This window comes from Argentina silus, assembly GCF_951799395.1.
Source record: "Argentina silus genome assembly, chromosome: 20".
Lineage (NCBI taxonomy): Eukaryota > Metazoa > Chordata > Actinopteri > Argentiniformes > Argentinidae > Argentina > Argentina silus.
This window is the reverse complement of record NC_139674.1, coordinates 14,462,647-14,475,146: the sequence shown is the minus strand read 5'-3', so window position 1 is coordinate 14,475,146 and position 12,500 is coordinate 14,462,647. Positions and strand designations below refer to the sequence as shown.

General features: G+C 51.4%; 1 protein-coding gene across 1 annotated transcript in view; it reads right to left on the bottom strand.

Moving 5' to 3' along the window:
- The window catches only part of scube1 (signal peptide, CUB domain, EGF-like 1), a gene marked incomplete at its 5' end in the record, with an annotated part of 32,315 nt that extends 24,053 nt beyond the window's left edge, over positions 1-8,262 (bottom strand). Inside the window, 2 exons of the mRNA XM_083691913.1 lie at positions 111-227; positions 8,169-8,262. Coding sequence (XP_083548039.1) covers positions 111-227; positions 8,169-8,262 — 211 coding nt within the window. The remainder of the gene's footprint in view (positions 1-110; positions 228-8,168) is intronic.
- Positions 8,263-12,500: the final 4,238 nt, after the last annotated feature.

Sequence of the window (12,500 nt, the reverse complement as noted above, 5' to 3'; positions counted from 1 at the left end):
AAGAGAGCACCCCCCCCCCCCCCCCAACACACACACACACACACACACACACACACACACACACACACAGACAGACACACACACAGACAGACACACACACACCCACTGACCTTTGCAGGTCTTGCCGTCGGGCTGCAGGGTGAAGCCCACTGGACAGCTGCAGCGCACCCCCGTGGCCGTGTCCTTACACGTCCTGTCGCAGCCGCCATTGTTCACCGCACAGGTTTCTGGGTAAAACAAAACATACAATGGGACAGAGAGAGAGAGAGAGAGGAGGGGTGGGGAGGAGGGGGAGGGAGGGAGGGGGGGGGGGCATTAACCCACTGGCCGTCATGTGGATCTAAAGAGCAGAGTCTGGACTAATCAAACCAAGAGAGAGACAACAGACACTGAGGGTGACGTAGGGGGAGGAAAGGCCACATGCACTGGGAGAGATACACAACAGGACGGTGCATTCTGGGTATGTGTAGGTCTTTCAACATACACGCTCCGTCTTCAGTTTCACCCAAACATATTAACACACACGTCACGTCATGGTACACTCCAGTTATTCAACAGGCCGGTGGCAGATATCATGAGGTTACGCACAGTGGAAAGTTCATAGGTTATAAACAGGTTATAAACAGGTTATAAACAGTCAGGAGGCTCTGCTGGACAGAACGGGCAACACTTAGCAGACCATATCAGAGAATGAAAGATGTGTACAACAATAAAACAAGGACAGAAAAGGCCTTGTGAACGACATTTTGCTGACAAGGGGAAGAAGAACTTGGTGGCCTACGCAAGACAGGTAAGCCCCTGTTTCCAAAACAAGAAAACATTGGGTCAAAAATGGAACTGAAGGTCATTGTTAGTACAGAGAACACAGAGACTCTACAGTTAGTCAGTGCAGGATCAAGTACCTGGTACCGTACCTCGAAAAACCTAGAACCAACGTGTGTATTTTTTCTCCAGATTAAATGTTCTTGTATGTGGCACAGATAAGGTTTGCTCTGACTTGTGAATATTGCCGGAGCTAATCCCAAAACAAACAGCTCCTGATGGCAAACTGAATTTCACCTGCGGAGCTTACTGTTGCTTTAGTAAAGCTGAGCTCACCGATTCTCTATTGGCTTAAAGTACTGCTGAGGAAGCTGAAACCTGACATTCACTTGGGACTCAATAACACGATATTCAATAAGGAAAAGGTTATGTATTAACAATTTGGGCCTGGACGTTTTTTTTTTTTTTTTTTGCTACGTTTTTGTACAGTGTGTCCTAAGAAAGCGGCCCAGCCTGAAGGTTCTTGGGTAAAGAGGTTCGGAACCAGACATTTCCGAAATCAGTGATGGAACACTTTTCCGGCACATTTTCCCAACTAATTAAATGCAAAAAGGTTCTGTGCTTTGGCTCTAGGGAGGAGGAAAGAGGATAAACACTTTCAGACCGGCCAACGTGTCCGGCTCTGCAGGTCACAGCATTAGCATGAAGCTGTTAAAGAGTGCACAGTCACGGACGGCATCTCTTCAGCTGGCAGAGCCAACATGGTCGCCTGTCTACATCAAAAACAGCACTTGGGAGAGCCGACATGGCTGTCAGTTTCCATCATTGGCACTCCCCAGAGGCCCTGTCAGATCCAAAATGGCCATCTATTTCGCAGAGGGTGTGGGTGTTTCTGTTGGCCTAAAAAGAAAGGAGGGAGTCGAGGGGATGGAGGAAAGAGGCTGGGAGGAGAGGAGAGATACTCCATCATCCTGGCAGCTCGTCTGATGGGTGCTGTAGGGTACAGCAACGGACCCCTGCCCACTTTCCACTCTGGCTCAGTAATGTGTGTGAGTGTGAGTGTGTGTGTGTGTGTGTGTGTGTGTGAGTGTGTGTGTGTGAGTGTGTGTGTGTGTGTGTGTGTGAGTGTGAGTGTGTGTGGGGTGTGTTTATGGGTCAGAGTGATTTATACTGAGCCCAGTAGTGGGCCCTATCATTAGGCACAGGGTGAGTACAGTCCTGTAGAGAGCCCCTCTCCTGCCAGACACGCCCCCCCCCCCCCCCCCCCCCAGGCAAGGCTGAACACAGGAGCACAGACACGCTGCACACTCTGATTGATGTACTGGACATGTCCCTTCCAACCTCTTCGAACCCCCCCCTCCCCCCTTCCCTTCCACCCCCTGCATATTTCTGTCTCACCCTCCCCTCTCCCCCCTCCTCCACATGCTCACTGTATGACAAGTATGTAAAGGGCATATTTCCCTCCTGTGCTCACCCCCCCCCCCCCCCCCCCCCCCCGCCCCCCCTTTCTCAATGATTGACAGCCAGCCTACAGTGCATGTCTGACTCATTGACTGAGCAGGTAGGGCAACACCTCTGCCAATAAAACCCTCTGTAAAAGAAAACTAACACACCTAAAACCCTGACCTAACCTGACTGATCACTACAAAACGCTATTCCTGTCATATCCCCCACTGTACAGCTGTAAAGCACCATCCAGTATGTCCATAGACTTCCACAGACACATGCTGTCATTTCTGCTTCCCTTAGACTCTCAATACACGTTTCCCCTTGGCTGAGTACCGTGTAGTCACCCACCATGCGTAGAGATAGGGCGGAGGAGGAGGTGGGACAGGGCAAAACCGACAGCAGAAAAATCTTCAAATCTCTTTTTTTTGAGGATGAGGGGGTTTGAGGGGTTTCTGGAGGAGGAGGGGGAGGAGGAGGAGGAGAAGGAGGGTTGCAGGGGAAACCAGCTCTCATCTCCGTGGTGACAGATGAAGATTACTCGTCTGTCTTGTCCGTGTGAGCAGGGCCGGAGTTGGCTGAGAGCCAGCACAAATCAACAGTGCCGCCCTCCCCGTGCCCACCCCTCAACTCCCCCTTAACTCCCCCCTTACGCACCCTTTCCGAGATACCTGCCTTGCTCACACACACACACACACACACACACACACACACACACACACACACACACACACACAGACTCACTCTGGACAGACTCGGCTGTTCTGCCTACGTCAGGAGAGAGTGGAAAGGAGCGGAGAGACAGACAGTGGGTACACACACACACACACACACACACACACACACACGCCCCCCTCACACTTTACACACAGAAACGCTGACCAATCAAAAGAGCCAGGGCATCCCCTCTCTCTCTCTCTCTCTCTCTCCGTGAGCAGAAGACACATGTTCTATTGATTAAAGAGTGAGTGAGTGAAAGAAGTGGGGAAGTGTGTGTGTGTGTGTGTGTGTGTGTGTGTGTGTGTGTGTGTGTGCTTTACTAAGCATCACGCCAAGTCCCATCAACCTCCGCACGGCCCTATCGCCTTTCAGCGCATAACAAGATCCCCCTTCAATCTCCGCCGGCCACCTCAACCAGCTGTCAGCTAGGCCTCCGGCCCAGAATCACGCTAACTCCCGGGCCTCGCGCTGGCCTCACTCAGCCCCATCTGTCCAGAAGGTGAGGCGGGGTTTGTTTGGACGCCTCCGTCAGCCTGGGTCCATGCACCACCACCGGCGCTCACACCCTGGTCACATGTGTCCAGCATATGCCTGGGATTTACTGACGGGAATACCTTAAATTTAGCCAATAGTTCAATGAACTAGAACCCTCGAAAATGCCTTTTCGTGAGCTTGCCCTCTTTTCCTCTCTCTCTCTCTCTCTCTCTCTCTCTCTCTCTCTGCCTGTTTTCTCAGTCGTCTCCCTCCTTCTTTCTCTCCCTCCCCCTCTCTCTCTCTGTCTGTCTGTCTTTCTTCTCAGTCTCTCCCTCCCTCTCTCTCTCTCTCTCTCTTTCTCTCTGTGTCTTTCTTCTCAATCTCTCCCTCCCTTCTCTCTTTCTCTCCCTCCCTCTCTCTCTCTCTCTCCCTCCCTCTCTCTCTGTCTGTCTTTTTTCTCAATCTCTCCCTCCCTTCTCTCTTTCTCTCTCTCCCTCTGTCTGTCTTTCTTCTCAATCTCTCCCTCCCTTCTCTTTCTCTCTCTCTCTCCCTCTCTCTGTCTGTCTTTCTTCTCAATCTCTCCCTCCCTTCTCTTTCTCTCTCTCCCTCCCTCTCTCTGTCTGTCTTTTTTCTCAGTCTCTCTCTCCCTCTCTCTCTATCTCTCTCTCTACCTTTCTCCTCAGTCGCCTCCCTCCCTTCTCTCTGCCTGGCTATCTTTCTGTCTCTGCAATGTTCTTTTTCATTACATCCCAGGTTCCAGTTGCATCTGTCTGGATCAATCTGGTGACGGTGGCGGCAGAGCAAACAGCAGCAGACGCTTTGAGACAGGAACGCCGCGTGTCGCAGGAGGCACCACGCACGCCACATCCACGCACGCACACACACACACACTCCACGTACACACCACACACACACCACACACACACCACGGACGTGCACACACCACACACACACACACCCCCACACCACACACACACAATGGAGATTGTAGGAAACATGGACGAGTGTTGGAATGAAGGGGTGTATAACCAACAGGGACATCAGGTCTGGGTCAGACAGGAGCAGGACTGGGGTTTAATAGGAGCAGGTCTGGGGTCAGACAGGAGCAGGACTGGGGTTTAATAGGAGCAGGTCTGGGGTCAGACAGGAGCAGGTTTGGGGTCTAACAGGAGCAGGTCTGGGTCTAATAGGAGCAGGTCTGGGTCTAATAGGAGCAGGTCTGGGTCAGACAGGAGCAGGTCTGGGTCAGACAGGAGCAGGTCTGGGTCAGACAGGAGCAAGTCTGGGTCAGACAGGAGCAGGTCTGGGTCAGACAGAAGCAGGTCTGGGGTTTAATAGGTGCAGGTCTGGGTCAGACAGGAGCAGGTCTGGGTCAGACAGGAACAGGTCTGGGTCAGACAGCAGCAGTTGTGGGGTCAGACAGGAGCAGGTCTGGGTCAGACAGGAGCAGGTCTGGGTCAGACAGAAGCAGGTCTGGGGTTTAATAGGTGCAGGTCTGGGTCAGACAGGAGCAGGTCTGGGTCAGACAGGAACAGGTCTGGGTCAGACAGCAGCAGTTGTGGGGTCAGACAGGAGCAGGTCTGGGGTCTGGTAGGAGCAGGTCTGGGTCAGACAGGAGCAAGTCTGGGTCAGAGAGGAGTAGGTCTGGGATCTGGTCGGAGCAGGTCTGGGTCAGACAGGAGCAGGTCTGGGTCAGACAGGAGCAGGTCTGGGTCAGACAGGAGCAGGTCTGGGGTTTAATAGGTGCAGGTCTGGGTCAGACAGGAGCAGGTCTGGGTCAGACAGGAGCAGGTCTGGGGTCTGGTAGGAGCAGGTCTGGGGTCAGACAGGAGCAGGTCTGGGTTAGACAGGAGCAGGTCTGGGTCAGACAGGAGCAGGTCTGGGTCAGACAGGAGCAGGTCTGGGTCAGACAGGAGCAGGTCTGGGTCAGACAGGGTTGGAGTGTGAGGCTGAAACTAAGACAAGAAGGAGGGAGGGATGAAAAGGGACAGACTGAGGTGTGAGTACGGGAGGGGCGAAAGAGGGAATGATGGGAGGATTACGTCCGTTACCTACAACCAAACCCCCATCCCTCCACCCCACCCTGACCCAATGGATGACACCTGTTGAAAGAAAATCTGCCTCTGTAAAGAAGAAACCTGTAGACACACATTGAGGTACAGTACAACACATACACAAGACCAAGCTGCCTGACTAGCAGACAGACTTGGGCTTCCCCCGTTGATACACATACTGCACAGTGTGCTGTGTACCAGGAGACATTTCTGAAGCAGTTCTGTTCTTTGAAAATAAAATAACTACATAGAGGAGAAAACGGAAAAACAGAAAAACGGAAAAACCAAAATGAAACCGAGAGGAGAAATGCTCCCAGGCTCCCAAGTCTCAGAAGGTGCAGGTTTAGTTCGGGGATTAGTAGGGGGAATCACCCGTTTGGTCCGGTTTAGTTGTTAGTCAAGTTTAGTTCAGAGGGAAAAAAACATATTCAGATCCCACACAGTTGAGTAAAATGGGGGTTTTTGGGGTTCAGCAAAGGTAAGGGGAAGTATCTTATTACAGTGGATCTGACTGAGGGAGCATCCAAACATTCTAAAGTGGATTCCTACTCTTGTCTGCCAGTGAAGGTGAGGAGATGGGGTGTAGGAAAGATAGGCACTTTAGAATAGTGGGACGACTGCTTTTGTGTATAAATTGTAGTTATACATGTAATTCAATCCCTGAATTTACTGTCCTAGGATTAGGATGAATTCCATCTCAATTCCAGATGGGTTTTTCTAAAACTAATAAGTTGTCTGAGCGCCATATTGTTGTCGTTTTCAATCTTTCTTTCTTTCTTTCTTTCTTTCTTTCTTTCTTTCTGTGGAGTGATTGACATTGACCAGTAATTCAGTAATTCAGTAGAGAATGAAGGGGTGTTTCTTGCTCTACTGAGTCAGGAAAGGGTTAACCATTCATGCTTTTTTTTCTGTAAATTTTGTTTGCTGTACACTGACCTATTGATACAGGAATTAATCCATCCCTCTCAGTGTAGATATCTGGAGCCAGAGTTCTCATCGCTGGCCTGTATGCCTTGATGGATTTCAAGTGTTGAGGTTTAACTCATTTAGTGCCGAGGGTAAATAAAGTCGCTGTAAACTGTCAACATTACAGAGTGCCAAGGGTGACTTTATTTACCAAAAATTAACAAATGATGATGCTTCATTTTGTAGCCAATCAAAGTTGATGCTAGGTAGACACCTCATAGAACACTTGGCACTCTAGGTGGTGAGTGTTCCGGAATGATTTGGCAGTTGGTGAGTTAACCATCAATGAGAGATGACGTATGGTAGATAGATGTAAATGACTCCACATATGTTACACGCTGCAAGGGTCAGGCTAGGACACATGACTGACCAATGGGAAAGGAGAGGGGAGGACGTTATGGGAAGGGTGTGTGGAGTTGTAGGTAAACCGATGTTAAAGACTTGGGGGGGTCTCTATTCAATCAAAACCAACATCTGGAAGTTGCCAGGATCCGGCCAAGCAAGATTCCTCAAGCACTGCAGAAAAAAAAAAGTTTATTGAATAAATAAATCCAAAACGTACAGTGCATTCTCACATCATAACAATGATTTTTTCGTCTTCAACCGGAGACATCCGGATGGCGGGTTTGATTGAACGAAGCCCTATGCCATCCACTATGAGGGAAGAGACTGAAAAGGTACCAGATGACGGCCCTTAGGTGATTGCGACGACAACGCCAAAGATGCTATGAGATAGATCTGGAACTCCTCTTGTACTGCTCTCTGCATGCCCGGATGATCAAGGGTCAAGAAGGGTCAAGGGTCGGTAAGATTGAGTATTTGAAATATTAGTGCTTGTATGTTTAGTATGGCCATGTACTGTACAGTCAACCACACTCAATACAAAAACGGCAAAGTGCCATTTCTGTTTCCAAGTTTTTTCAGAGATCTTTTCATTGATTGCAAGAAGGTCAAAAGACCCCCCAGCCAGCAGACAATTGCGGGTCAGATCTGGTTTCATGGTGGCACATATGGCTGAGTGCCGGGAAAGTATTATATGGGCCAGACCTCGTCCAGGAAGCCCTGACTGAGAGTTGGCAGTTTGCTGTGGGCCAGCTCTGGCAAGAGCTTCCTGTACATTCCAGTAGCTACTGGGCCATCTTTGGTCTGAGTGTGGTTGGGACCTGGGCCATATCCACATGCTGGCCAAGGTCTGGCCTTTTCATGGCAAAGGCTCATGAATGGCAGCCAGAGCCGGCGGTAGAAACCGGACGTGGGCCAGATCTGGGCCGTCATTTTTCTGCCGACTGGGCCTAAGACCAGGTGTCTGAGAGGAGTGGTGCCGGACCGATTCAGTATCATCTTTGGAGCGATGTGTGGCTGGGGGAACGGTTAGTCACGGTGGGGAAGCTACACTAGAGCACGGGCCTCATCCAGGGACACGGGCGGGGGCGGGGGGGGGGGGGGGAGTAGAGTTGGGAGCAAGGCTGGAGGAGCTTCTCCTTTATCAGAACCACCTTGGGGGGGTGGGGGGGGGGGGGGTAGACATAGAAGGTACCAAAGTCTTTCATAAAATAAAAAAATAAACAAATCAAACAAAAAATAAAAATACAGAGAGAGAGTGAGAGAGAGAGAGAGAGAGAGAGAGGGAGAGAGGGAGAGAGGGAGGAAAGGAATGTATAGGGAGGGAGGGGGGTGGGGGGGAGGGGGGGGGGATACAAGCACAAGCGCCATGGCAACACATAGAAAGAGGAAGAAAAGAGTTACCCATAAGTAGCCGGCGCTTCACCCGTTTGTCCACATCAGCTACTGACGTGGAATTGAACTCAGAGCTCTCAATTGCAGCCTCATCTCTCTCTAAAACACAAGTGACAAGATGACAAACAGTAGGCAGTAGGTTAATGAGAAGCCCAATGGTCCACCGCCCTGCCTGAAGACGACCGCCGCGGCGTCAGTCAGCCGCCATCTTGGCGTTTGAGCAAAAAACCGAAGAAGCCAAGAAGCAAAAAGAAGCCATGAAGAAGCGCCAAAATCCCTGTTAGAGTGTTAATTGTTCCCCCAAAACAAAATGGAGAAAAAAAAAAAGGAAAAAAATCCCATAGCAAAAAAAAAAGTTAAGAATTGAGGAAATAAATAAAATCAGTAAATCAGTCTTTAGCTTAATCAAAATGAAGCGGGAGGATGAGGGGTGGGGGGTGGGGGATGGGGGGGTATTGGGAGAAAAAAAAAAAAAGAAATTCAAAATAAAATGTGATGATAATTTAGGGTGGGGGGGGGGGGTGGATGGGGGGGTTGGGGGGGGGGGGGGGTTGGAAGTTGACGTTGTTTGTTGAAGCCGTTGGTGTTTCTGTCTTCCATATCAAACAGCCACACATTCTCAGCAATGATTCCCTCACATCAGAAGAGGAGGAGGAAGAGGAGAAAAGGGAGGAGAGGAGGAGGAGGAAAGGGAGGATGAGCAAACATGTCCAGGACAAGCTGCGTAAGTGTGGGAGGAAGCGGGGAGAGGAGGGGGTGGTGGGGTGGGGGGGGGGGGGGGTGGAGTGAGGGAGGAGGGGGGTGAGGATGACAATAGAGTAAGGGGGGGGGGGGGGGGGGGGTTGACAAGAGGCTATACAAGCCACCAGATCAGACAAACACTACAGCAAAGAGGGAGGCTGAAGGACTTAAGGATGACAAAATGAAAAGAAGAAAGGATGACAAGAAAGAGAGAGAGAGAGAGAGAGAGAGAGAGAGAGAGAGAGAGAAAAGGAAAGGAAAGGAAAAACCTGTCTCATTGTGGGCCACAATGGGAGAAGTAAATGAGGAAGAGAGGCACATTGAAAAAAATGGGGTTGGGGGAGTGGAGGAAGGGAGGGAGCGAGGGAGGGAGGGAGGGAGGGAGGGAGGGAGGGAGCGAGGGAGGGAGGAAGGGAGGGAGGGAGGGAGGGAGGGAGGGAGCGATGGAGGGAGGGAGCGAGGGAGGGAGGGAGCGATGGAAGAGAGAGGCATGCAGAGAGCAGAGGAGAGGAGAGCAGAGGAGAGGAGAGGAGAGGAGAGCAGAGGAGAGGAGAGGAGAGCAGAGGAGAGGAAGTCTGGGGGCAGCGCTGGTTGCCTGTTTGCCTATGGAACACATCACAACTGGCTTTAAAACAGTCAGTCAACGTTGGAAACCTTGTTCCCAAGCCGGGCGGGGGGGGGTGGGGGAGGTGGGGTGGGGGGGGGGTGGGTGAGGGGTGAGGGGAGGGAAGGCGGGGGGGGGCAACAGTAGTGGAAGGGGAGGAGGGTGGAGGGAGGGAGAAAGGATCGGGGGTTTGTGGGGGGGAGGGCACGGTTAAAATGACATGCAAGACATGCGGCGAGGAAGTGGTGTTAGAAATTGCGGGGCTTGATGAGGAGCGATGCGGGGGGGGGGGGGGGGGGGGGGCGCTCGCTCTGGGAAGAGGGGGTCTTTCACTGGGACCGGGTCATTAGGCTCTGAATGAGCATCTCTCTCTGAATGGGGTGCCACTCAGTACAATGGAACTAGGACTGTCTTTGATGTACAGAGTGAGATTTTGGGTGAGGGGGGTGGGGGGTGGGGGGTGAGTAGTGGAGGGTGGGTAGTGGGGGGGGTAATTACGTAAAGCCCCCTCCATCACCCTCGGCTTGGCCTGTTACGGCTCTTTCTCAGGCGGGTTAGTGTGTGTGTGTGTGTGGTGTGTGTGTGTGTGTGTGTGTGTGTGTGTGTGTGTGTTCTCAGGCGTGTTAGTGTGTGTGAAGGTTTGGTGGACAAAGTGAAGGACTCTCTGAAGTGTGTTCACAAGGAGGCTATAGAGGTATTCTGGTTCTCAACAAACGGTTAAATGTGTGCGTGTATGTGTGTGTGTGTGTGTTTGTGAGAGCCTCTGTCTGTATGTGTGTGTGTGTTTGTGTGTGAGAGTCTGTGTGTGTGTGTGTGTGTGTGTGTGTGTGTGTGTGTGTGTGTGTGTGTGTGTGTGCATGAGCGTGTGTGTGTGTGTGTGCGTACGTGCGTGCGTGCGTCGTGTGTGTGTGCATGAGTGTGTGTGCGTACTTGAGCGTCAGGGAGTGTGTGCATCAGAGTGTGTCAGAGAGAGAGAGAGAGAGAGAGAGAGAGAGAGAACATGCAAGTGTGAAAGTGTGTATAACGTCTTGTGGGTGGTTGTGTAAGAAGAGGTCAGGAGGGGTGGGGGGGTGGAGCCTCATCTCAAGAGAAGACACTCCTATGAGGCTAAAGGAACTAAGCTCTAAAGTCCCCTTTGCAGGGGGAGTGTTTAGAGTGCAACACTTACACAGGACACAGTCACTGAGGGGGAGAATTACTCCACAGAGGGCTACGGTTAAGAGGAGAAACAGCAAGGATGACTGACGCACTGCAAGGAAACAGGAGGATAAGGGGTGGCTGTTAATGAACTGCAGCTCAAGGAGGGAAAAATGAAAGAATAAAAAGAATATATAGATATATATACATAATAATAAATAGGAAAATCAAAAAAAATCAAAATGCAGAGCAGACTCTCCCATGCGGACGGACGGAACGGACGGACGGACGGACAGACGGACAGACGGACGGACGGACAAACAGACAGACAGACAGAGAGACAAAGAGACAGACAGACAGACAGACAGACATACGGGCTGTAGATTAGTGACAGAGGTATGTTGGGGACGGACGGACGGACGGTCGGACAGGCGTCAGAGAGAAGGCATGCTGCTGGGATGGCGTGACGTAGGTGTGTTACACAGGGGGGAGGGGGGAGGGGGGACAGGCAGGGGGTCAGGTCACTGTCTCTACAGGTGTATGGATGAGGGGGGGGGGGTTGGTGAGGTTTGGGTGGTGGTGTGGGAGGGGGGTGGAGTGGGTGGAGGCAAGTTTTGTGTCAGTTTTTGTGAGGTGGGTTTTGGGGGTTGGCACAGTAACAGGATTTTCTTTGCTTGTTGAGGCGGTTGTAGGCTGGGTGGGGGGGGGGGGGGCTGTATGGCTGGTTGGTTGTGATTGGTTGGAATGTGAGAAGGTAGGGTGGAGCCACGTTTGAGTTTGGTGGGAGCTCTAAGTTCGATCAGGCTGCAATTGAGATGTCCGCCCTAATCCTCTCTCATTAGTTCCCCCTCAAAGTTCTTCTTTAAACCTTCCCTCTCTGTCCTCTTCTACAATCTCTGTTTCTTTTGAGGTGAGGATGAACCCCTTTTGGAACTGAATTTGAACATGGATGCTCAGACAAGACAGGCAATCAGTAACTATCACCAGAAAGCAGGAGGAGGAGGAGGAGGTGGAGGAGGAGGAGGAGGGAGGAGGAGGAGGAAGGAGGAGGAAGGAGAAAGGAGGAAGGAGGAAGGAGGAGCCTAGGGACAGCACTACACAGAGGAGTGGGGGGGGGGGGTGGGGGGGGGGGTCAAAGGTCGGCCCACAGAGCAGTTGGGGACACTCGGACCACAGACACAGAGGCCTTTCCTCTCGCCAGAGAGATAGAGAGATAGAGAGGAGAGAGAGAGAGAGACACGAGACAGAGGGAGAGAGAGAGAGAGACACGAGACAGAGGGAGAGAGAGAGTTCTCTCTTTCTTTCAGTTTAAAAGGCTTTCCTCTTCAGGGTGTCTTCGTTTCAGCTGTTTACCGCTGTCCTTGGGTTGGCTGGAAAGGAAAAAGTTATTGACACAAATAAAGGGGAGTCGATCAGGGTTGCTGCATTGGTGATGATGACAGTGTTGCAGCGATCTGTTTGTGGGGGGAGAGAGAGAGAGATGAGAGGTAGAGAGAGAGGGGGAGAGAGGGAGAGGACAGAGAGGGGGAGGGAGAGAGAGGGGGGGTTCTCCAGTGTTCTAGCACAGCAGGAAGGACAGCACACGAGAAACGTTTATTCATGACAGAAAACTGTGTGTGTGTGTGTGTGTGTGTGTGCGCTTGTGCATACGTGTGTGTGTGTGTTTCTCTATTAAAACATTCAATAGATGAAAGAAGCATCGTTCCAGTTTAAATAGTCATTTGGCCACCATGTCACACAAGCGTTTATGACACACAAAACCTCATACAGTCCAGCTCAACTTCAGAGACCGTGTCGAGGCTTCGCGTCGCGTGTGTGGGTAGCGGTACCGTGTTACTGTCACACGCCTGTGCTGTGTG